The 23733-nt window shown below is 45.5% G+C and overlaps 1 protein-coding gene across 9 annotated transcripts in view; it reads left to right on the top strand.

Moving 5' to 3' along the window:
- The window catches only part of RERE (arginine-glutamic acid dipeptide repeats), a 355792-nt gene that overhangs the window by 296967 nt on the left and 35092 nt on the right, over window positions 1-23733 (top strand). For all 9 annotated transcript variants that reach the window (XM_088468176.1, XM_088468175.1, XM_088468170.1 and 6 more), the window contains 2 exons: window positions 14167-14265; window positions 17436-17516. In XM_088468176.1, coding sequence (XP_088324302.1) covers window positions 14167-14265; window positions 17436-17516 — 180 coding nt within the window. The remainder of the gene's footprint in view (window positions 1-14166; window positions 14266-17435; window positions 17517-23733) is intronic.

Raw genomic sequence — 23733 nt, 5'->3', positions numbered from 1 at the left:
ATGATGTGTACACTGCAAAGCCACTATGCTCCCTACTTTAATATGATTTCTCACTTATAGCTTATAACTTATAGCTATTCTTTAGCCTTGCAGCCACTCTGACCTGGTACCATAGAGTGTCCCTGGATAGTTTGTGCAGGACAGTTTGGATCCCTTTGCCAGAGTAATGTGATTGTGATTTCATTTTCACAATCATTGTATTCTTTCTCCTTAGCAAAATTATATTCTTATCCACCAATGAAATTTCATCTTGGGAAACGTTAAGCAGTAGGCAAGTCTACTGGACAATAAGCTGCAGTTACCAGCTGTCCTAGCTGTTCTACTTAGACCACTGAAAAATCTTTTTCTGGAATGATGAAAGCTAATTTTTTTTTTATTTGCCTCTTTAAAAAAAAAAAAACCCACTGTGGCAGGCTATAAGAAGAATTGTTTACTATTTTCCTTCTTTTTTTTCCCCCTTCAATCAGCTTTTAATTATTTACTAGAGAATCTTGGCGCTAACCACCTTACTTATGGAGGATGAGATGGATATTCGTTACTGAGGATATTATCGAGATAATCAGTGCATAATTTTGTCATAGAGTTCTGCTAAATATGGCGGAACAACCACATTAAGCAACAAAACCTTTCCATTGTGACAGCGGTCTGAAAGATGGCCGTTAATCTCTACCAAGAAGTGTATGGCACCACAGTTCACACATTGCATGTCCATAGGAGCCAAAGAGTGGTATTGTGGCAAATATTTAATGTCCATTGCAAACAGCATAACAGTTGATCTTGTTATAAGTTGTTTAAGAACTTTGAACTGCGCGCTCTGAGCGACTTGTAAGGGTTCCAACACGTCGATGTCCTCGAGGCCGACCTCTAGGCATGTTTGGTGTAAACCAGGGGTTCCCAACCACGGTCATCAAGGCATGCTAACAGTCCAAGTTTTATGGATAGCCATAGTTGAGCACAGATGACTTAATTAGTACCTCAGTTATTTTGATTTAACTATCCGTGCATAAGTATGGATATCACTAAAACCAGGACTGTTAGTGTGCCTTGAGGACCGAGGTTGGGAATCACTGGTGTAAACAATGCGAGATGAAGTGAATAAGGAAATAAAATAGCAGTTGGTGATTTTGGTCCCCGCAAGATGTGCAGATATATGTGGTTGCAAGTTCCTGTCAGTTTCCAGACTACCCAGCAGGTCACATGTTATAGGTCACCTGACAAGTTCACAGGGAGAGTTCACCAACTGTCACATTTTCCAGAGCACAATGGTAATTCATTGTAAATGGCGAGCAGACATTTTGACACACAACTCCGAAATGAAGCAACATATTACGACAATATTTTTCTGCAAATACGTACTAAGACATATTTAATTTGGTAAATTTACCAAATTGCTCTGACAACGGCATCATAGAAATATGTCACTCATAAAAGTAGTCTTTCTGCTATTATATATAGATGACCAAAGTCACATGGCACATTATGTATTGAGCAGAGAGGCTTTGGGATGTCCTTAGGATCGATGTCTGTACTATTACATCCTACTTCTCTCTCTCTGCCATTACAAGACATTTATTTAATTATTAACAGTTTCTTGTATAGCGCAGCATATTCTGTTGCACTTTACAATTGGAAACATTAATAGAATTAAACTGGGTAATAACAGACAGATATATAGGTAGGAAGACCCTGCTTGCAAGCTTACAATCTTTTACAAGACATGCTGAGAGCCTGAGCAGATTGTTTGCATTGGCAGCCAAATTGTTTGCCCTTGAGAGATTTTGAAATGACACAATGGTTTGTAGGAGGATGACCAAGAAAAATAACTTGCATTCATGCTTAAAAGTAATTTAATTTACTATTTAAACCGTTCAGTGATGAGGACTAGGGTCACTTCCCCCACATTTTCCTCTAAAGTGTAAAGAATGATTACCACTTACACCTTACCACTCACGTGCAGACACCAGACAATAACAAATACTCTAAAGCATCGGTGGCCAACCAGTCAAAGGCAAAGAGCCCCAAAATATCCTTAGGTATGTCAAAGAGCCGAGATCATGCACACGTGTAAAAAGGGGCGAGGCCACACCCCTGGTATGATGTTTGCAGGAGCATGTAAGAACGCATACACACAATCACTGTGGAGGTAGCTATTAAAGGGAAAGAAAAAGCCAGAACAATCTAAAAAACAATGAAAAGGCCAGATCCACATAAAATACACTGAAAAATCCACATAGACAAATAGTACACTGAAAAAGCCACATAAAATAGAACAGAAAAAATGGTATAAGGTGGCGCTTAACAGACACACAGCAGTATAAGGGTTAATATCCTGTTTTAATCACAATCATCATGATAAAATACATATCCTAAGACATTCACATATACATATTACATTTCTGAACAATAAAAGGTCTCAAAAAGGACCTATAAAATAACATATATCCTGATTCCGCAAGGTACTAGACACAGGACACTAATGTATCAAATTGGTGTCTGTTAGTTCATATAAGTGATATTTATGTAGCCACAATGATCTGTCATTTAACAAACAATATTGCGGTGAGGTTGTTCCGCTTCCCTATTAAAGTTCTAATGAAACCATTCTAAAATCCTTTTGTAGAATATCCTGTGTGGATTTCATATACTCACAATCCTGGATCGGTATATTGTAAGAGGTAATCCAGCTCCTCACTAGTTGTGCTGTATGAGTGAGTGAGCTGCAAAGTCCAGACCATCCGCATGCACCAGACAAGCCATGCGGCTTTCTGTCAGGAGACCCCAACTTTCCTCGGCTGCCGCCCGGCGTCTCCAACAAGGTAATGAGAGCAGTGTCCATGATCACAATGAGGTGTAACGGAGCAACAGTGTTCTTGGTGCAACAACTGGATACTCGCTCTCGGCTATAGCAGCCTCTCATGTCACTTCAGCCCCTCATGTCACTTCAGCCCCTCATGTGTCACTCCAGCAGCCCCTCATGTGTCATTCCAGCCCACCTCCACGGGCCATTCCAGTCACCTTCTCCCACACTCCCTCCCACTCCACAGGCCACTCCAGCCCTCCACATGTCACAAATAAAAAAAAACCCACAGCTCTTATCCTGTTGAGACTGTTTGTGTCACGTAGGTAGGCTCCAGCGTCTCCGACCACATCCTCCTCATGGCTGCAGGTTCAGTCACAAGTTGACCTCCGCCTCCTGTTTGCGGCGTGACATCACCACATCGCCCATACATGCCTCCAGAGCAGACTGCTGAACAATGGACGAGCCTCCCCTGAACAGCTGCGCACCTATCAGAGGAGGCAGGCACTGTCAGTCAGGGGACCTGGCAGGGAAGCCGCATCAGAACAACGGAGGTTGGTCACCGCTGCTCTACAGAAGCATATGGGGTGGTTAACAGTTCCATGTCTCTTCACTCCTAGCTCAAATAAACTCACTTGATTTGATAGGTTTATTTTTAGAAATGATGTGCTTTGTTGAGCTATACATACCTAAACATTCTATAGATTTTGTGCACAGTAGCAAAGAAAAAGAAAAAAAAAGCTTTACATTTTAGTGCAGGTTTTATTTTTTTTAAAAAAGCAGAATATTTCAATGTAAAAAAAAAAAAGCAGAATATGTTTTTGGTCAATGGGGAGATGGACGCCCAGTGTAGCAATTCAATTGTTCTTGGACACCCATTAATTATCACACTTGTGGTGTCCAATTAGACCGGGTTAGCTACGTAAAACTGCTAATCCCAAACCATGAACTTAACACACATTTCTGCTCGCCGAAATGCCGCCGGCTACTGCGCCCAAACATAGCAGCAATTTAATTGCTCTGTTGGTGTGCCCATCACTGACAGCTGCTGGTGCAAACCATAAAATTCCTCCCATATAATGTCTGTGTATATATTACCAGTTGTTTGTTTATTACCAGTGTATGTATATGTGTGTGTGTGTGTGTGTGTTTATATATAATATTTATATATATATATATATATATATATATATTATAGTGTACTTGTATGCGCATGTATATACACATACAAACACACGACTGCTGCATGAAATAGTGTTGGAATGCATTGCCTTAAACACACCAAATTGAATTCTAGAAGTAAATTCCGAGTTAAAGACAATTATTATATTGTTGAGCAGTGCTACCTTCCTTAAAATAGACTTGACATATAATGTTTTAATACCCAATCTATCATGTTCCTTTTCTTATCTGATATAGCGCAATAAACTGTACACACAATATTGCAAATCTGTTTATTCTGCTTTTATGGAATGTCATTTTCTGAGTCTTAATATAATTTATTCCTATGGATTCACTGGATCTGGAAATATGAACGTTGCATTCTACTATCTGTAAAGCTAAGCTGCTTCAAAACCCATTTATATTGTGTGGGTCTGGCAGTGTAATGACTCATTACAGGAACCCTAGTTACTCCAGTTACTTTTCCTTACCCCAATTCAGCTTGGAAACGAGAATTGTATCTACAGACATGCACTGTAATTGCAGATATAAATTAGAATGCAGCACAGTGTTAAGATGTGTGAGAATAGGAATGACGTTCATTATAAAACAAAGGGACATACCAGCTGTGCCACTAAAGGAAAGCGAATTACCACGCTGACCGCAGTGGGATATATATTATATCGGTTTCATTACTGAATGTATGGCTTGCCTGTATAGTGTTTTTATTTGATTTTTGTTTTGCTGCTACTCACTCCAGCTCCTATAGTTGTCATTATAATGCACATATGAGGGAGCTTTGCATTGGGTGTAGAATGCAGCATTGAATACATATCTTATAATTTTGCACTCCACTATGACATGGAGAGTTTGGGTTGCTTCAATATTTTAGTATTATTACATAACTGATACATATGCTAATTCATCTGTTCCCAGCAACTAACCTGTTCTTGAGCGGCATTGCAAATGGTTCTAGAGGTTTTCTGATACAATTATCCTCTCAAAAGCCTAACGAGTTATGCTGGGCATACACTATACAATTATCTGTCAGATATCTGTCCAATCTGGCTGATTGGAATGAAAATCTGGTAATATATGGGAGCAAATGACAGTCGTCCAATTGCTAACAAACACTGGAAAACAGACAAAAATGGTCGTTCAGATAAATTGGTTAAAACACATGAATTGAACCAATTTGACCAACTGATTTTTGTCCGTTTTCCAGTGTTTAACCAATTTGTCTGAACGACCATTTTTGTCTGTTTTCCAGTGTTTGTGAGCAAATGGTCGACTGTCATTTGCTCCCATACATTTCCAGATTTTCATTCCAACCAGACAGATATCTGACAGATAATTGTATAGTGTATGCCCAGCATTAGTGAAGTGGGTTTCAATGTCACCTTGCAGTAGTGCGTTCTTAAATCTGGTTTTGACTAGGGGTGTGCACCGGCCACTTTTCGTGTTTTGGATCTGGATCTTTCTTCGTGTTTTGGATCTGGATTGGTTTTGCCAAAACCACCTTTCAGTGTTTTGGGTTCTGGGTTTTGTGTTTTGGATCTGTATTTTTTTTTTAAAAAGCATAAAAACAGCTAAAATCACAGAATTTGTGGGTTTTTCTGCTCCTATGCTATTATTAACCTCAATCTTAATTTTTACTCATTTCCAGTCTATTCTGAACACCTCACTCCTCACAATAGTGTTTTTATGTCCAAAAGGTTGCACCGAGGTAGCTGGATGACTATGCTAAGCGACACGAGTGGGCGGCACAAACACGTGGCCCATCTAGGAGTGACACTGCAGTGGCAGACAGGATTGCAGTTTGAAAAACTAGGCCCCAAACAAGTACATAATGCAAAGAAAAAAAAGAGGTGCAAGATTAAATTGTCGTTGGGCCCTCCCACCCACCCTTATGTTGTAGAAACAGGACATGCACACTTTACCAAACCAATCATTTCAGCGCCAGGGTCTGCCACACCACTTTGGTTGAAATGATTGGTTCGTTTGGGCCCCCACAAAACAAGCTGGCAATTAATCTGTCCCTGCACATACTGGCTCTACGGACTCAAGATGTCCTCCTCCACCGATTCCTCACCCTCTTCAGTGTTGTGTCAATCCTCATCCTCACAGAGTATTAATTCATCCCCGCTGGAATCCACCACCACAGGTCCCTCTGTACGTTCTGGAGGCTGGTCTCCTTTGAAGAGTTGATAATTTTTATGAATATCATCTTCTCCACATTTTGTGGAAGCAACCTCCTACGCCTTTCGCTGACAAGGTTCCCGGATGCACTAAACACTCTTTCGGGTACACACTGGAGGGGGGGCAACTCAGGTAAAATAGAGCCAGTTTGTACAGGGACCTTCAAATTGCCTCTTTTTCCTTCCAGTACCGGTACGGACTGTCTGACATGCCTACTTGGATGCTGTCACCGATGTAATCCTCCACCATTCTGTCAGTGGTGACAGTATCATATGCAGTGACAGTAGACATGTCAGAAATTGTTGCCATGTCCTTCAGTCCGGACCATATGTCCAAACTTGGTCCTGCCTGCCCTGCATCACCGCCAGTGCATTGCTTAGGATACCTAACTTGTTTCCTGGCAGCCCCAGTTGCGGGAGAAAATAAAGAAGGAGCTGTTGACGTGTCACCTTCCACTTCAGCTGACAGTATATTCACCAGCAGGTCTTTGCACCTCTGCAGGCTTGTGTCGGCCGGAAAGAGAGACACCACATAGGCTTTAAACCTAGGATCGAGCACGGTGGCCAAAATGTAGTGGTCTGATTTCAACAGATTGACCACCCTGGAATCCTGGCAAAGCGAATGAAGGGCTTCATCCACAAGTCCCACATGCCGAGCAGAATCGCTCCGTCTTAGCTCCTCCTTCACTTTCTCCAGCTGCTTCTGCAAAAGCCTGATGAGGGGAATGACCTGACTCAAGCTGGCAGTGTCTGAACTGACTTCATGTGTGGCAAGTTGGAAGGGCTGGAGAACCTTGCACAACACGGAAATAATTCTCCACTGCGCTTGAGTCAGGTGCATATCCCCTCCTTTGCCTATGTCATAGGTGGATGTATAGGCTTGAATGGCCTTTTGCTGCTCCTCCATCCTCTGAAGCATATAGAGGGTTGAGTTCCACCTCGTCACAACCTCTTGCTTCAAGTGATGGCGCAGGTTCAAGAGTGTTTGCTGGCGATCCAGTATTCGGCACGCAGTCGCTGAATGGTGAAAGTGGCCAGAAATTTTTCGGGCCACCCAAAGAGTCTCCTGCACGCCCAGGGGCTGGCTGGCAAATTTTAGCCTGGGGGGCAAATGCATGCAGGCGGCCCTGGCAGAGGAGTAGCGTGTAGCCAGGGTGCCCGAAGAACGTGCGTGCTACGGCGCCGCCCCCCCTCAAGTGTTTCAGGGAGGAGGCGGGTCCATATGGGATTAATGTAAGGTAAAAATTAAGATTAGGGGCAGCCCCCTGTCGTAGTGCCCATATGCAGTGCCCCCGTGTGCCACAGGAGATAACACCCTTATGCAGGCCTCCAGTAGTGCCCCCAGTAGTGATCCCCCCCTATGCAGTGCCCCTTGTGCCCCCAGTAGTATGCCCCTTATATAGTGCCCCCAGTAGTGGTCCCCGCTGTTCAGTGCCCTTGTGCCCCCAGTAGTAAGCCCCTTATATAGTGCCCCCAATAGTGGTAACCCTTATGCAATGTCCCTTAAATAGTGGCCCCAGTTGTAGTCTCCCCCCTATGCAGTACCCCCAGTATTGCCCTTTATATAGAGCCCCCAGCAGTGGTCCCTCGCAGTGCCCCCAGTGGTAGTCCCCTCCCCCTCTGTAGTGCCCCTAGTAGTAGTCCCCTCCCCTTGTAGTGCCCCCAGTAGTAGCCCCCCCCTTGTAGTGCCCCCAGTAGTAGTAGTCCCCCCCCCCCCCTTGTAGTGCCCCCAGTAGTAATCCACCCCCCTGGTAGTGCCCCCATAGAAATCCCCACCTGGACATTCTGACAGACTCTCAGGTGCTGCTGATTACAGCAAACACACAGCTGCCGGCGCCGGGGGCTATGTGTTTGTGCTGTGTAGCGCTGACCGAACTCCGTCCGGTCAGCGCTACACACATGGTGCAGTCTGTGTCACAGTGACACAGACTGCCCGCGGCCCGCATGACGCTGCGGCCCGGGGGGCACATGGCACCCTGCCCCCCGGCCCAGCCCGCCACTGTGCATGCCCCTGTCGCTTTTCAGAAAATTCTGCACCACCAAATTTATTGTGTGAGCAAAACATGGGACGTGCTGGAATTTGCCCAGATGTAATGCCCGCACAATATTGGTGGTGTTGTCAGATATCACAAATACCCAGGGGAGTCTAAGTGGGGTAAGCCACTGGGCGATGATTTCCCTCAGTTTCTCTAAGAGGTTGTCGGCGGTGTGCCTCTTACTGAAACCGGTGATACACAGCGTAGCCTGCCTTGGAACGAGCTGGTGTTTCTGAGATGCTGCTGTTGTTGCTGCGTAAGGTGATACATCTACACAGTGGGCTGTCACAGTCATATAGTCCTTAGTCTGCCCTGTTCCATATGTCCTTGGTTAAGTGGACATTGGGTACAACCGCATTTTACAGGACACTGAGGACACTCTTTCTGACGTTTCTGTACAGTCTCTGTATCGCCTACCTAGTGAAGTGGAATCTAGACGGGATTTGGAACCGGGGACACACTACCTCCATCAATTGTTTAAATCCCACTGCACTAATGGCGGATATACCGGACGCACGTCTAACACCAACATAGCAGTCAAGGCCTCAGTTATACGTTTTGCTTCAGGATGACTGCTGTCGTACTTCATCCTCCTCGCTAAGGACTGTTGGAGGGTCAATTGTTTAGTAAAAGTAGTGGTGTTCCTACTTCCTCTCTGGGATGATGAACGACTCCTAGCAGCAGTGGCAGCAGGAGGCGTAGCAATGCAGGATCCTCCGGAGGAATCCCGGATAGGAGAGTCAGTCATGCCAGTGACATGGCCTGCAGGACTACTTCCGATCCTTAGGAGGAAATTGACGAGAAGGGAGTTGACTGTGTGGTTTGCAGGCGCTTGGATACAACAGGACAACGGGATTTAGGTGTCCCTGGACTTCTTACGGTCTTAGCCAAAGTTTCTGAACTTCACAGTAACTTTTTATGAACGCGCTGCAGGTGACGTATAAGGGAGGATGTTCCTAGGTGGTTAACGTCCCTACCCCTACTTATTCCACCTTTACATAAGGTACATATGGCAAGACATTTGTTGTCCGGATTTGGATAGAAATATTGCCAGACCAAAGAGGTGGAATGTTTGGTCTTCTGCCCAGGCATGACCGTGATGGGCTTTTTCATCCCACGGACAACTGTCTCCCCCGGAGCCTGATTAAAACAAACCACATCACCATTAGAATCCTCCTCACCAACTTCCTCCTTAGTGCCAGCTACACCAGTATCCTCATCCTGTTGTACTTCAACAGTGACATCTTCAATTTGCATATCAGCAAGTGGACTGTGGGTGCTCCTTTCAGCACTTGCTGAGGGCGTGCAAATGGTGGAAAGAGCCACTTCTTCCCGTTCAGTGCTGGGAAGGTCAGGCATCGCAACCGCCACCACACTTGGACTCTCCTTGGGGATTTGTGATATCTTCTTAGAACGCATAGAATGCACAGTTCTTCGCTGTGCTTTTGCCAGCTTAACTCGTTTGATTTTTGTAGCAGGAGGAGGGTTTCCATCGTCATGTGAAGCTGAACCACTAGTCATGAACATAGGGATAGACCTTATCCGTTCCTTGCCACTCCGTGTCGTTAATAGCATATTGGCAAGTTTACGTTTCTCAGATGATTTAAATTAGGGATGTGCAGGCTCGGATAGGTTCGAGTTTGCACGTGGAGTTCGGATTTTTCCCTCCAAAAAAACGGAACTCAGAACGAGGCAAAACGTCATCTTACATGGACGAACATCATCATTCCTGGTCTTTTGTCCAGGAATGATGATGTTCGTCCATGTAAGATGACGTTTTGCCTCGTTCTGAGTTCCGTTTTTTTGGAGGGAAAAATCCGAACTCCACGTGCAAACTCGAACCTATCCGAGCCTGCACATCCCTAATTTAAATGTTTTTTTTAAGGTAATTTTCCTGAACTTTGTCATTTGGTATTTTATATGTCCTCTACTATGACATTGGGCATCAACCTTGGCAGACGACGTTGATGGCATTTTATCGTCTGTCATGACTAGTGGCAGCAGCTTCAGCACCAGGAGGAAGTGGTTCTTGATCTTTCCCTATTGTATTTTTAGGGGACAAAGTTTGGTCCTCCATTTGTTATATTGATTGATATATACGTGCGGCTAAGGCACACAGAAAAGAAGAATTTGAAAAAAAATTTGGAGTGCACTTTCGGGGTTACAGCACCCTTTAACGGTCAAGCTAGCCGGCCCTTGATTTATGACACAGGCGCACGCTTGGTGCTGCTCCTTTGTTGATGGACGTGCGGCTACAGCGCACACAATTCACAACACAGAAAAGAATAATTTTTACATTTTTTTGGAGTGCACTTTGGGGGTTACACCACCCTTTAACAGACTTATGGGACGCAGGCGCACGCTTGGCGATGCATGTGCAACCACAGTGCACACAATTCACAAACACAGAAAATAATTTTTTATTTTGTTTGGAGTGCACTTTGGGGTTTACACCACCCTTTAACGGACAACACTACAGCACCCCTTTAGGACTACAGCCTTTATGGGACACTGCACAACAGTCCTGCCAGCCCCTATAGACTTTGGAATGGACACAGCCCCTATGGACAACTGACTGCACAACACAGCCCAGCCAGCCCCTATGACAGCAGCACAACACAGCCCAGCTTAGCCCCTATGGGCTGAGTGGTCACAGCCCCTATGGACAACAGCAGCACAACATAGCCCAGCCAGCCCTTGCTCCCACCCTCCCTCTTCAATGTCCACAGCCGGAGTGAGAAATGGCGCCGACGCGGGGACCTTTTATAGAATCCAAAACCCATGAGATCCGGAAGGCGGGATGATGACGTTTTGCCTCGATTTCAGTTCCGAGTAAGGCAGGAAAACCCGAACCGGACTCTGTTCCCGGCTCGGCTCGGGGGGGTTCGGATTTCAGAAATCCGAACCCGCTCATCCCTAGTTTTGTCCCATTTATGTTGTTATTGTTATTATTGATTATCATCATCAATTATTAAGCTTTCTCAGATTATTTTTTCCATTCTTCTCTATTTTTTTTAATTTTCGACCTCAGACAAAAATGGTTCTCTGGATTCACTGATATTGCCATTTGCCAGAATTAAGAGAGATCCCCTAACTTATTATGAAGTTATGGTACTTTAAGGTGTTGGAAAATAACATCTGTTCCCAAGCCAAAGACAGACAAAATAGGATAACTGACTATTCTTTCCCCTGTTTGAATACCTGTGGTACAGGAATAAGAACTCAAGTTTCACTGTGCATTGGTTTGATTTGTCTGAATAATAAGTTTCTGCGATTTTTCCACACTGCATAATATGTTTGTGTATTATTGGTTTTTTTTTTTTTTATTATTATTATTATTATTATTATTATTGTAGTCTGTTACCATCCCAGTATCTCCTAAAACATCAAACCGTTATAATTACCTTTATCATCTCACCAACACAACGTGATGAGGTCTGTCGTACGTACATACATACTCTCTCTCATACTCGGCCATACCAGCTTCCTCCACTGCTCGGTGGTCCACTGTCTGTGCTCTCTGCACCACTGAAGCATAAGCTGCTGGAGTGTTGAGCAGTTTATGCCCAGTCACCAGACTATGATATCCTGCTCAGTTGTGGTCTTGTTTGACCGTATTACTTCCAAGTTCTGTGCAGACATCACCTTAGACACTTCTGCTTGTGAAACATTAGCAAGTCTGCTGTTTTGGTCCTCTCAAACGTGCTCTAACAATCAGTATCACTGCCTCCTCCTCATGCAGCTGTGCGAGACATAATATAGGTAGTCGGCACTGTTCAGCATTTTTATACACAACCTTACTATTGATAGGTACCCTCACTTTCTGTCAGTTTGCTGTCCCTCATTTAACTCAGGTGTTTGTGTTCTGTTTGGCACTGTGTATATATTTTGACCAAATCTGATTTAGAAAATAACATTGCAAAACCACTTCCCAGTCTCTGTCTACAGTAAAGGTGCATACGCACGGTCAGACACAGCGACTATCAGATAACGATCGTTATTGAACATCCAACACATGCATTAACATATAACGACCCACGATTAACGATTGCAGGTCCCTATAGTAAACAGGCTAACATGGTCGAAATTGACCATGTATGCCTGTTTGCCCGGACGATGGTCGATCACAACCATTCGTGTCTGCGCATCGACAATCGTTGGTCATTTGCAGGGGCATTAAAGTGAACGATTTGAACGATAACGATAAGATCCTTATCGTTTAAATATTTCACTTTATCTGAACGTGTAAACGCAGCTTAGACCTTGATGGTACAAACATTTACCCTTGGATTTGCTTTTACAGAAATAATTCTTAATGCACCTTGTTGATATGCATTTTTTTATTATTATTACGTAGCCTAAATGAATATTGAGTTCAGAATTAGTTGTGTAGCACTAGAATACTCTGAATGTTGGTAAATGTGTGTGATGTTTATATATAATTGTATTTTTGCTACAAAGATGGAGGATGCATATTCACTACTCTGCTTTTGGCCCCTAACCTGTGGGGGTGGGATGTAAAGAGAATGTTTGAGAGAACTGGAAGTCTGTTGAGTGCTGCACTAAATTGCTCAAAAAATATATCCTAGATTTCCAAAATGCTTCTACAGGGCTGTGTGCTATTTTACTGCAGTGGTTTCTGGCGATCGTTTCAATGCTGCATATAAATGGTGATTAAAATTGCGCACACATACAATATAGTGAAGTCCCCCAGAAAAATAGAAGTTTCACCATCTTCTATAGTCCGTCAGTCCAAAACAGAAGTTTTCCTTGATATTGGCGCTTTCCTTGTTTTATGTTTTCCTCAAATAGAATAAGAGACAGTGGAGAGCACCTTGTGTTCTACTGTATATGACGGAAAACATACTGATGTCACTTCTGGGTCTGCTATGCTGGTATCGCTTTATCGACGATATTTTATTCAGCTTGGCCTTTCTGTGTGCTCATACACTGCACGTTACCTCTTCCTGGGGTATCAATTAATCCCTAATACAAAGCATGGAGATTAAATAAAGGATCTTATATAAAGGATGACGTGCTGTTTTAATCCTCTGATTGAGGAAACTTGTAAGATGATCACAAAACCTAAACACTTTTTCCCAGTGTGTGGAGTGGATTACCTATGGTGAATATTCTGTTACAAAAAACAGATTACTATGTATTTCTCTGTCTTTGATTCTGTTTGAGGAAAACCTAAAAACAAGGAGAGCACCATTACCAAGGAAAGTTTTTTGTTTTGGACTGATCAGCTCAATGCAATCTATATTATCAACTTTCAGTGTACAAAATAAACAGGCCCAGGTGTAGCGGGAAGCGGTTCCACTGCTGGTTCAGTTTCTGCAGTAATTCAATGCTCTATATGCGAATACGATCATTTTCCAAATATTAGTGTTTCTCTTTTTATTGCCTGGTATTCGAGGGGTTGCGGCTATCCAACATATACTATACATGGTGGCTTGTAGCGTTCCTTTGTAGTTCCTTTGGGGATGGTATGTGTCTGCTGAAATATCCAGCTCACAAGTAAGTTGGACATTGTTGTGCATAAAGAACATATTTCCCCATTATTTAATCTAACAGCTATTAGATATCTATTTTGTTTAACACTTTTTTTCATAATCTTATTATAGGCTTATTTTACAGAATATCTAATTATAATTTTTGTGATTTGAATTAAGTGTGCTTTAACAAAATTCAAGATGTTCATACAATCTGCAGAAATGTCTTCCCATTCGCAGCTTATGGTATGACAGATGTGTGTGGTTATTTAGGTGTAAGTTGTGACAACCATTTTCACACACTGTATATATGTGGTAATTTCCTACGTGTTACTAAGGGAAAGAAGTGAACGCCTCAAGTCAAACAGCCGTGAATTTGGAAAGACAATGTTTCGGGAGATGATGTATTAACGGATTAGCATGGTGGTCCATGTAGGATCTATTGAATTGACTGTATCTTGTATTGGTGTTTCCATTAGCTTCATGAAAGCAACTATGATGCTGGGAAGGCATTGCAGCGTTTGGTGAAGAAGCCAGTTCCCAAGCTGATAGAGAAGTGCTGGACAGAAGATGAAGCGGTATGTTAGCAATGGATTGTGTTGTACATGTGACTACCTTCATTAATGCACTCTTTCCTAGCGCCAGCATGCAGCACCCAAAAGTTCTGTTAAAAAGTAGCAAAAACTGCCAGATTCAAGTGTAAAGGAAACCCTGACCAGAAGAGCTAGGTTGGGTTTATTGGAATTTTGTGGAAGGTCATTTGAGAAAAGAAAATCCCACTTGTATCTAAAACGATGTGCAGAAAGAACCCTCTCTCCCCTCCCTCCTGAGGAGTAGCATGCACATAAAGCTGTCCTCATAGTTTATCTATAAAAGGCGCTGTGGGTGGCAGCTGCGTCCTTTTTATAAGGACACTTGGACACACCTGGCAGAATAAATCTTTGCAGGAGCCTCAGGACAGAATATTTCTTGGTCACGTATTCATGGCTTATAAAACAAGGGTCCTTAGGACTCATGGATGGAGAGAAGTTTATATTCGTTCATAATGTTGCTGGTTACTATGCGGAACACTTGCAGCTAATGTTGGGCAATTTCCATGGTACATGTCATTTCTATGTGAGCCATTTTTATTGTACATCCTTCTTGAACCCATGATTAAAGATTTTAAACAAAGTGAAAATAATAAACTATACAAACCTGTTTCCAGCTCTTACGACACATAGGTGAATATGTGAGGGGATAACACAAATGTTCAATTTAAGTCGGAGGCTGTGTTGCCAAAAGTTGCATTAAGCTGTTAAAATTTGTGCTTTGTTTTTCCCATGCATTTGATCGCTAGTTACTTAGCTTCATAATGATGTTTCAGTGGTACCTCAGTCTGACTGATACATGTATTTTCTTTAAAAGGCTATGAATTTTTCACAATGAACTCACTCTTCTAAGGCTGGCCCGTTCAGACAGCATCTCAGTTCTCTGCTTGTGATCAATGAAGCTGTATCATAGGGCCGAATTCAATTCCGTGCGATGATGAATAGCCGCGGGAGGGAGCTCCCGCAGCTATTCAATATAACGCGCTGTGTGCCTGGTCGGGAATTGATTAAGTCAGAGAATGCCAGTTCTCACAACTTAACCTGAGTGTTAAGGCGCTGTAACCGACATTCTCTGACTAAAGTGCCGGGTGCACGGCTGTTGGCTCCGTGCTAAGCCGGCAAACAGCTGCGCGCCCGGCACTTAGTCGGATTTCTCCTTGCATCCCCAGCGAGGTGCGAGAAGAAATCCTTTAGCCACCCAAACAGCGCGGTGTATAGAATAACTTCGGGAGCTGGCCGACCCCCACTTGTCCCGCAGGCTGGCCGACCCCCACTTGTACCGCAGGTTGGCCGACCCCCACTTGTCCCGCAGGCTGGCCGACCCCTACTTGTCCCGCAGGCTGGCCGACCCCCACTTGTCCCGCAGGCTGGCCGACCCCCACTTGTCCCGCAGGCTGGCCGACCCCCACTTGTCCCGCAGGCTGGCCGACCCCCACTTGTCCCGCAGGCTGGCCGACCCCCACTTGTCCCGCAGGCTGGCCGACCCCCACTTGTCCCGCAGGCTGGCCGACCCCCACTTGTCCCGCAGGCTGGCCGACCCCCACTTGTCCCGCAGGCTGGCCGACCCCCACTTGTCCCGCAGGCTGGCCGACCCCCACTTGCCCCGCAGGCTGGCCGACCCCCACTTGCCCCGCAGGCTGGCCGACCCCCACTTGCCCCGCAGGCTGGCCGACCCCCACTTGCCCCGCAGGCTGGCCGACCCCCACTTGCCCCGCAGGCTGGCCGAGCCCCACTTGCCCCGCAGGCTGGCCGAGCCCCACTTGCCCCGCAGGCTGGCCGAGCCCCACTTGCCCCGCAGGCTGGCCGAGCCCCACTTGCCCCGCAGGCTGGCCGAGCCCCACTTGCCCCGCAGGCTGGCCGAGCCCCACTTGCCCCGCAGGCTGGCCGAGCCCCACTTGCCCCGCAGGCTGGCCGAGCCCCACTTGCCCCGCAGGCTGGCCGAGCCCCACTTGCCCCGCAGGCTGGCCGAGCCCCACTTGCCCCGCAGGCTGGCCGAGCCCCACTTGCCCCGCAGGCTGGCCGAGCCCCACTTGCCCCGCAGGCTGGCCGAGCCCCACTTGCCCCGCAGGCTGGCCGAGCCCCACTTGCCCCGCAGGCTGGCCGAGCCCCACTTGCCCCGCAGGCTGGCCGAGCCCCACTTGCCCCGCAGGCTGGCCGAGCCCCACTTGCCCCGCAGGCTGGCCGAGCCCCACTTGCCCCGCAGGCTGGCCGAGCCCCACTTGCCCCGCAGGCTGGCCGAGCCCCACTTGCCCCGCAGGCTGGCCGAGCCCCACTTGCCCCGCAGGCTGGCCGAGCCCCACTTGCCCCGCAGGCTGGCCGAGCCCCACTTGCCCCGCAGGCTGGCCGAGCCCCACTTGCCCCGCAGGCTGGCCGAGCCCCACTTGCCCCGCAGGCTGGCCGAGCCCCACTTGCCCCGCAGGCTGGCCGAGCCCCACTTGCCCCGCAGGCTGGCCGAGCCCCACTTGCCCCGCAGGCTGGCCGAGCCCCACTTGCCCCGCAGGCTGGCCGAGCCCCACTTGCCCCGCAGGCTGGCCGAGCCCCACTTGCCCCGCAGGCTGGCCGAGCCCCACTTGCCCCGCAGGCTGGCCGAGCCCCACTTGCCCCGCAGGCTGGCCGAGCCCCACTTGCCCCGCAGGCTGGCCGAGCCCCACTTGCCCCGCAGGCTGGCCGAGCCCCACTTGCCCCGCAGGCTGGCCGAGCCCCACTTGCCCCGCAGGCTGGCCGAGCCCCACTTGCCCCGCAGGCTGGCCGAGCCCCACTTGCCCCGCAGGCTGGCCGAGCCCCACTTGCCCCGCAGGCTGGCCGAGCCCCACTTGCCCCGCAGGCTGGCCGAGCCCCACTTGCCCCGCAGGCTGGCCGAGCCCCACTTGCACTACTTTTAGAAAGGACAGATAACTGTAAAAAACAGACTAATTCCTTGCAGAAATTTTAGCCCTCCTCACACTCCGCTGTATGACATGTATTTGAGAATGACATTGTATTTTAACACGTGCAAGGTGTATACCAAAAACCTATAAATTAATTTATGCTACCCACCCCAATTTGTTGCTTGACCCAGCCCTGTATGCTTCTTTGAGTTTGTAATTTTATGTATGCTTGTCTCTATAATATATCTCTACTGTAGTACTTATTATCTGCTTTACTACTTTGCAATACAGAAACGGTTTATTAAAGGATTAAGACAGTATGGAAAAAACTTCTTCAGGATTCGGAAAGAATTGCTTCCCAACAAAGAGACGGTGAGTTTTTGTAGCTCTGATATTTTTTTTTCATGAGTTTTAATGTAACTGAAACTGATCACAGCTGAGGAAGCACTGCCATATTCCGGAGGATTTGTAGTAACATCCCAGTGAATCCTGAAATAGATGTGGTGTCCCCCAGAACTGTGTTGTACCCTGTGAGATTGTATGCTGGAGGAGTCCCTAATAAAATAAAGCCTGGCAGTTCTATATTGGTCCTCTCACGCCAGACATTGCTGTCATAAGTTGGACATCATAAATGAGGACAACACAAGTTAGGACATAAAATAGGGCTAAATGTCTTCAGTGCTTTGTGCCTGTAAAGCTGCTTTTGCTGACCCCTCTGTAGTGACACACACACACACACACACACACACACACACACACACACACACACGTATTTATTTTTCCCTGAAAGTAAAAAATAACCTTAAGTTACAGAGTAGCAGGGGAAAGATAATGGGGTACCTGCTGTCCATGCAAATCTGCTACTTAGAAATCCACCTATGCAGGCCTGATGAATAGTGTTCTTAATGGAAGATGTTGGTGTGGGGACTGATTGTGTGGTAGCAGAGGATGGTGAGGTAAGTAATGTCTTAATGGACTGGAGAAGGGATAATCCTCCAGGTCTCACCATCTAGAAAAGTTGTCAGATGATATAAGACGACTGTACAAGGGTCTATGTGTAACTTTGAGTAATGAGCCTGTATTTGTAAGACTGTTGCATAAATGAAATCAGCAAAGTTTGTATAGGGATTGAAGGAGAGATTTCAGTTGTTGCGATGTAGTTGGGAAAGTAAGCTAATTCTAGAAGGATAATTGGGGGGCGCTTCAAATGTTTTGCCGGTGGCTTTTTTTTTTTTAAAGACGCCTGTCGGAGCAATTCAATTGTTGCTCTGTCAGGGGGCGCGATAGTTGCCGGCGCCAGCATTTCTGCTCGCACCCTCAAGGGAGGGTTAGGGGGTAGAATTAGGTTAGCGATACCTCTTGACGATTGGGATTTTCACCCTTGCTGGGCTGCCGCTGTCGGGATTTGAACCGCCGACCATGAGGATGTGTAAATGGAGAATAGTAATAAAAGAAGACATAATGCATTTCAACCAAACAGAGAAGAAAAGTATAGATCATTATGGAAGACTGTAAATGGGTAGCTGGGGACTCATAGAATGGGAACCTTAAAAATACCATCTCTCTGAGGCCAGATGGCTGTTCTGAGGTGCAGGAAGAAGGCAGCAGGGATGTTATGGATTTGAGTAGTATTGGCAGCAATACTGATTGTGTTAATTGCCTACATTTTGCCACAACTTATTGTTTTCAATGGCTTTGAACTCTCCAAGTTACTGATCTCTTAATTGTCAAAAATTAAATTGCAAGCAAATAATTTTTCTTACTATCCACCTAAAGTAGAACAAAGACTGTAGACACGCTGAGAGTCTATTATCGATTATTTATACATGCAAAATTAACTCTGCAATACAAAAATATATATAAAAAATGTCTAAAACAGATTATCACATGTTGCCATTGAAAATGATCAATAATCCAAATAGTCATATACAATTTTCTACTTCAAATTAATTTACTCTCATAAAGTAATGGTCTTTATATGAGTACTGCTGGTGTCAGTAGAATAAAAATCCCAATTCCATCCAACAGTTTAAAGATAACAGCACACCCTCTTACCTAGCACACAGTTCACAATGTTAGTCACTTATTAGTCTCCACAGGCTATTAGTATTTGTTGACGAATATCCAGCAAGGAAAACTTAAAGGTTTGCCATTGGTACTGGTACTTACTCCCGGCTGCTGGATCCTATAGTGCTGTATAATTGAGAGTCCGTCCTGTCCTTACTTGGTGACAGGGAGAGTGTTTTCTTGAAATCCACAAGCACATTGTAAATTAAGCAATATCCAAGCAGCTTGTAAAACTATATAGTGATGTCCAACTAACGCGTTTTTCCGCCTCAGAGTGGGCGGTTTTGTGAAAGGTATAATTACCAGACCTCACAACTCCCTTTAAGTCACCTTTAGCCAGTCCTGGTATTTCAGAATTGTATCTGCCAGGTTGCTGTGAAGGGGTTCTAGCAATAGTCTATTTTTTAGGCTGGATGCCTGTGACAAGACAATCTTGAGTTTCCCAATGAATGATCGTTGCATTCTCTCATTTGTTTCTCTAATTTACCTCTAGAGGGTGTTGGGGTTTTGCTTCTGTAATATTCATTCAACTAATAGAGGAGGTCATTCTTTATATAGTGCTGGCCCAATATTCTTAGCGCATATTCCCTGTTAGTTCAGTCATGGTGTGTGGTGGTTGAGCGCCATTCTAGGTTTCAGGATCATACCCATTGGTGCTTGTATGGCCTTAGCAGTGCGTCACAATACGATGTTTTCTAAACACTTATTGTGCACCCACAAAATTAGGATTCACTAAATGGTGAAGCCTGTAAGCAGGGGACCCTTGCTGTGAACAAGGGCCTCTGCTTACAGACTTGTTGGGGTGGTGTAGCGCATAAGATTACTTATACACACAGGCAGATGCACCGATATATCTCCTTGATATCATCGGCTGTGCTGCAGGGCCGACCTGATATGACTGTGAATGACATAATTCACAAACACATCTTGTGCACCCAGCAACTGACGCACTACCGATATATCGTTCGTCGATCGAATTATATATTTACATGCGTGTACCCAGTCTTAGAGCATCTCTGTGTGCTATTGTGGATGCTTTTAAAGGGCCTGCATGTATGAACAGTTACTGGGGTTTTTTTTTATACTGTACTAGTTTATAGTTATTCATTCTTACCCTAAACCTCTCAATAACTCTGTCCTCACATTGCATTGGCAACGGAAAGGAAGATTTCTAATTTCACTTTAAGTAAATTCGGTTGAGAGATTTGCCAGCATAGCAGCAACATCCCAGCACCTCCTTCCCTTGCATAGCTGAGCATTCAGCAGAAATGTTGTGGCTGTGCTATTTACATATCCTGATTTATGGCTGCTTCCACATAAATTAGGGCAAGCATGTGATAAGAGCATGTTGGAAACACAGCAGGGATAGAGACATCTACTTTGTTCAGCTTGCTCTTTTTATTCTTCTAGCAGAAAGGCAGCATACAACAATACAACGGGTATAGATAAATTATAAATGTCATGGGAACCTGGACTTTGATGTAAATGGCAGCGTAAACCAATGCCCCCTAAGCTAATACTAGTGCATGTTCTGGTTACTGCGAATAAGTCAAAACGCAAATGATGTCTGATTTCAGTCCGTGGCATAAACGTGCTGCTTAATAAGTACTTCAAGTGTTTGTCCGTTAGCTTTGCAGCTTCCTATATTGGCTATATATTAAGTGCATAATATGTGTCCAATAGCTCTGCAGTATGAAGTACTGGCTGGATATTGGTTGCATCGGTAAGTGGATAGTCCTCATGGTAACACAACCGATATTGCAGATTCCCATTAACAGTTTTACATAAATGTGTACTTCCATGTAGGCATGTGTCAACAAGGAATCAGTATGATTTACTGCAGCTGCCAGGCAGGGGTGAAAATCCCAATCGTCAAAGGTAAGTATTTCCTAACCCAATTCTACCCCCTAACCCTATAACACTCCTTTAGGGGTGCCTAACCCTAACCCCCTCCCCCCCCCCCCCCAAACTGAAGTCCCCCAGGGGGGTGCCTAACCCTAACCTCCCCCTGGGGGGGTGCCTAACCCTATCCCCCCCTTCCCGTAACCTAACCCTAACCTCCCGGGGTGGTGCCTAACCCTAAGTCCCCCCTGGGAGACCTAAGCCTAACCCCCACCCCCCGCGGCTGTCCGTGCCCGGCTTGCCTTCGATTGGTAAGCCGGGTGTCGAAATCACGACGCCTGTCATTAGATCCCTGCCGGGATTAGACAGTTGGGAAGCCGGCAGTTGGGATTACGTCCGTTGGCTTCCCGACTGCTACCCGTCTACAATGTCTGATTTTACCTATCATAATAGATCATTTGAAAATACAATTCTGGATGTACTTGCCATTATGTGATACGCCTGTAATACAGCCACAAAAAGAATGACCCACACTGGTGAAATTCTGTATTCAAAGCACTGGAAATATGTGCTGTGCAGCCAGTTTCTTCCTAACCACTAGCCAAAGATATCACTAAACAAGATGTTTTTCATTAGCAAAAAAATGTGCGGTTTATTTCCGAAATAATTTAAAGCAAGCTGTCCTAATAAAGGAGCTGCAAGGCAGCAAGCGTTACTGAGAAGGGGCACTTTCATTTTTATCGCCCGTCTCTATAGGGTAATGAATTCCCACATCCAAGTTGTTGTGTTCTTCACCTTTGTCAGGGACACATTAAACATTTTTGGATTATAAAAGCAACCTGAGGTTAATAGCTTGCAATGAATGAATCTAGCCACATGTACAATTCTGCTGTTACGCTCAAGTGATAAAGTCACATTGCTCACTTGTGAATGGCCAAATTGGAGCAGGGTCTTGCCAGGCTGGATCACTTCAGGACTACATGTGGGCCTATATTATGTCTAATAGCAGCCATGACCCACCTAGAGGCGTGACTAGGGCTGCTGGCTCCCAGGGCAAATTAAAAGAAAATGGCCCCACTTGAAAACTGTTTTTTAAAATTCTGTCTGAATTCTTATATTAGTACTCGCCTTAACTTGTGTTTCCAGTGTATGTTAACAGCGATGAATGGCACGTACATGTGCGCACACACTGTTGTGGATTGGAAATTTAAAATGAACGACCAACAACAGACATTATTTTCTTTAACATTTAAAAATTGTGGTGCCAACCTCATTTCCAGGGCAGGACAGTGTGCGCAAATACCGGAGTTTTGCCCACCCAAGCAGGAGTCTCCCAAAAACATGGAGTCACCTGGATATTCTGGAGGGTGGGCAGCTATTCACTAAAACTTGCTGCATCACAAATTCTGGCGACCTGAGACTGAATCGGTAACATTTTACTAAATTGTATGCCAAATCCTAGATGCTACCCACCATGGCTTGCTTACTATACTACCTCACCCCACAGACTGGCACAATGGTTTCAAACGCTGGGGTCAACTATCCATAGCAATATGTAGAATTAGAAACCAATATGTAGAGTTAGAGCACCTGTCTATTATGATATTACTTGTATTAATTACTAATAAATGGTGCTCTTATTTAATGGCACATAGCAAAGACATAGAAAGAAGCGGAAAGCTAGTGACAGACATACACACTCAGAGAGGATAGAAGTAGGGTTTGGATTGGGGGATGCAGCCAATGAAGCAGGGAGAAGGAATTCTGTATGCCCAGGAAGAGCAGCGTTAGGAAGAGTCAAGTTATGCTCAGGTTAGGAGATATGCTGAGTAATGATACATCATATATTTGCTAAAATCGGAGGTCACACACACTAAGCCCTCTGTGGCACAGAAAGTAACAAGGTAAAATGTCCCACTCAAGACATATTGAGGAATAACAGGTGACAATAGCAGGTCTAGAGGGTACTGGAGACTGGTGTACCCCATGTGGGATGGGATGGGGGGTATGCAGTCACTACCAAACTAGCTTCCTTTTAGGAGAAATAAAGCAGACAATCCTAATGACCACACAGTGTACAGATTTTGAGGTTTATATATTTTGATAGGCAGCCTAAAATTACAGATATAATAGTATTTTTTCTTTATCTCAAACTATATATATCTATCTGAGGTTACCAAACTCAGTCCTCAAGGCACCCTAACAGTCTAGGTTTTAAAAATAACCATGTTTGGGCACAGGTGACTTTATTAGTACCTCGGGCTAATTCAGAAGGTGTACGCAATTGCACTGCTAAACGCAGATTCCAGATAATCGGGAATCTATGCGTGCGCAGTTCTCATTCTGTGAGTGTGCAGAATGGGTCCTGCAAACGCACACTATCCCTTGAATGCCTCTGCCTGATTGACAGGCAGAGGCATTTAAGGACCGGCATTCCCGGAAACGGGGCGTGTTCGACCCGTTTTCCAGGAATGGCCAGCCCAGAGACACTGTGGACATACGCAGTCCGCTGGGCTCGCAAGCCGGCCAGCCTGAGTAAGCTGAGGCTTACTCAGTTTACCCGTCACCGTCCACCACCGCGACCATCGATGGTCGCGACAGTGATCCCAGCACTGCGACCTCCGTCGCAGTGCTGGGATCGCAAATGCAGCAGGCGGCGTCATACACCTTCTGCTGCATT

This window comes from Taudactylus pleione, unplaced genomic scaffold (assembly GCF_031769625.1).
Source record: "Taudactylus pleione unplaced genomic scaffold, aTauple2 ptg000082l, whole genome shotgun sequence".
Taxonomy (NCBI): domain Eukaryota; kingdom Metazoa; phylum Chordata; class Amphibia; order Anura; family Myobatrachidae; genus Taudactylus; species Taudactylus pleione.
The sequence above is the reverse complement of the archived record's forward strand: the minus strand, read 5'-3'. Positions and strand labels throughout refer to the sequence as shown.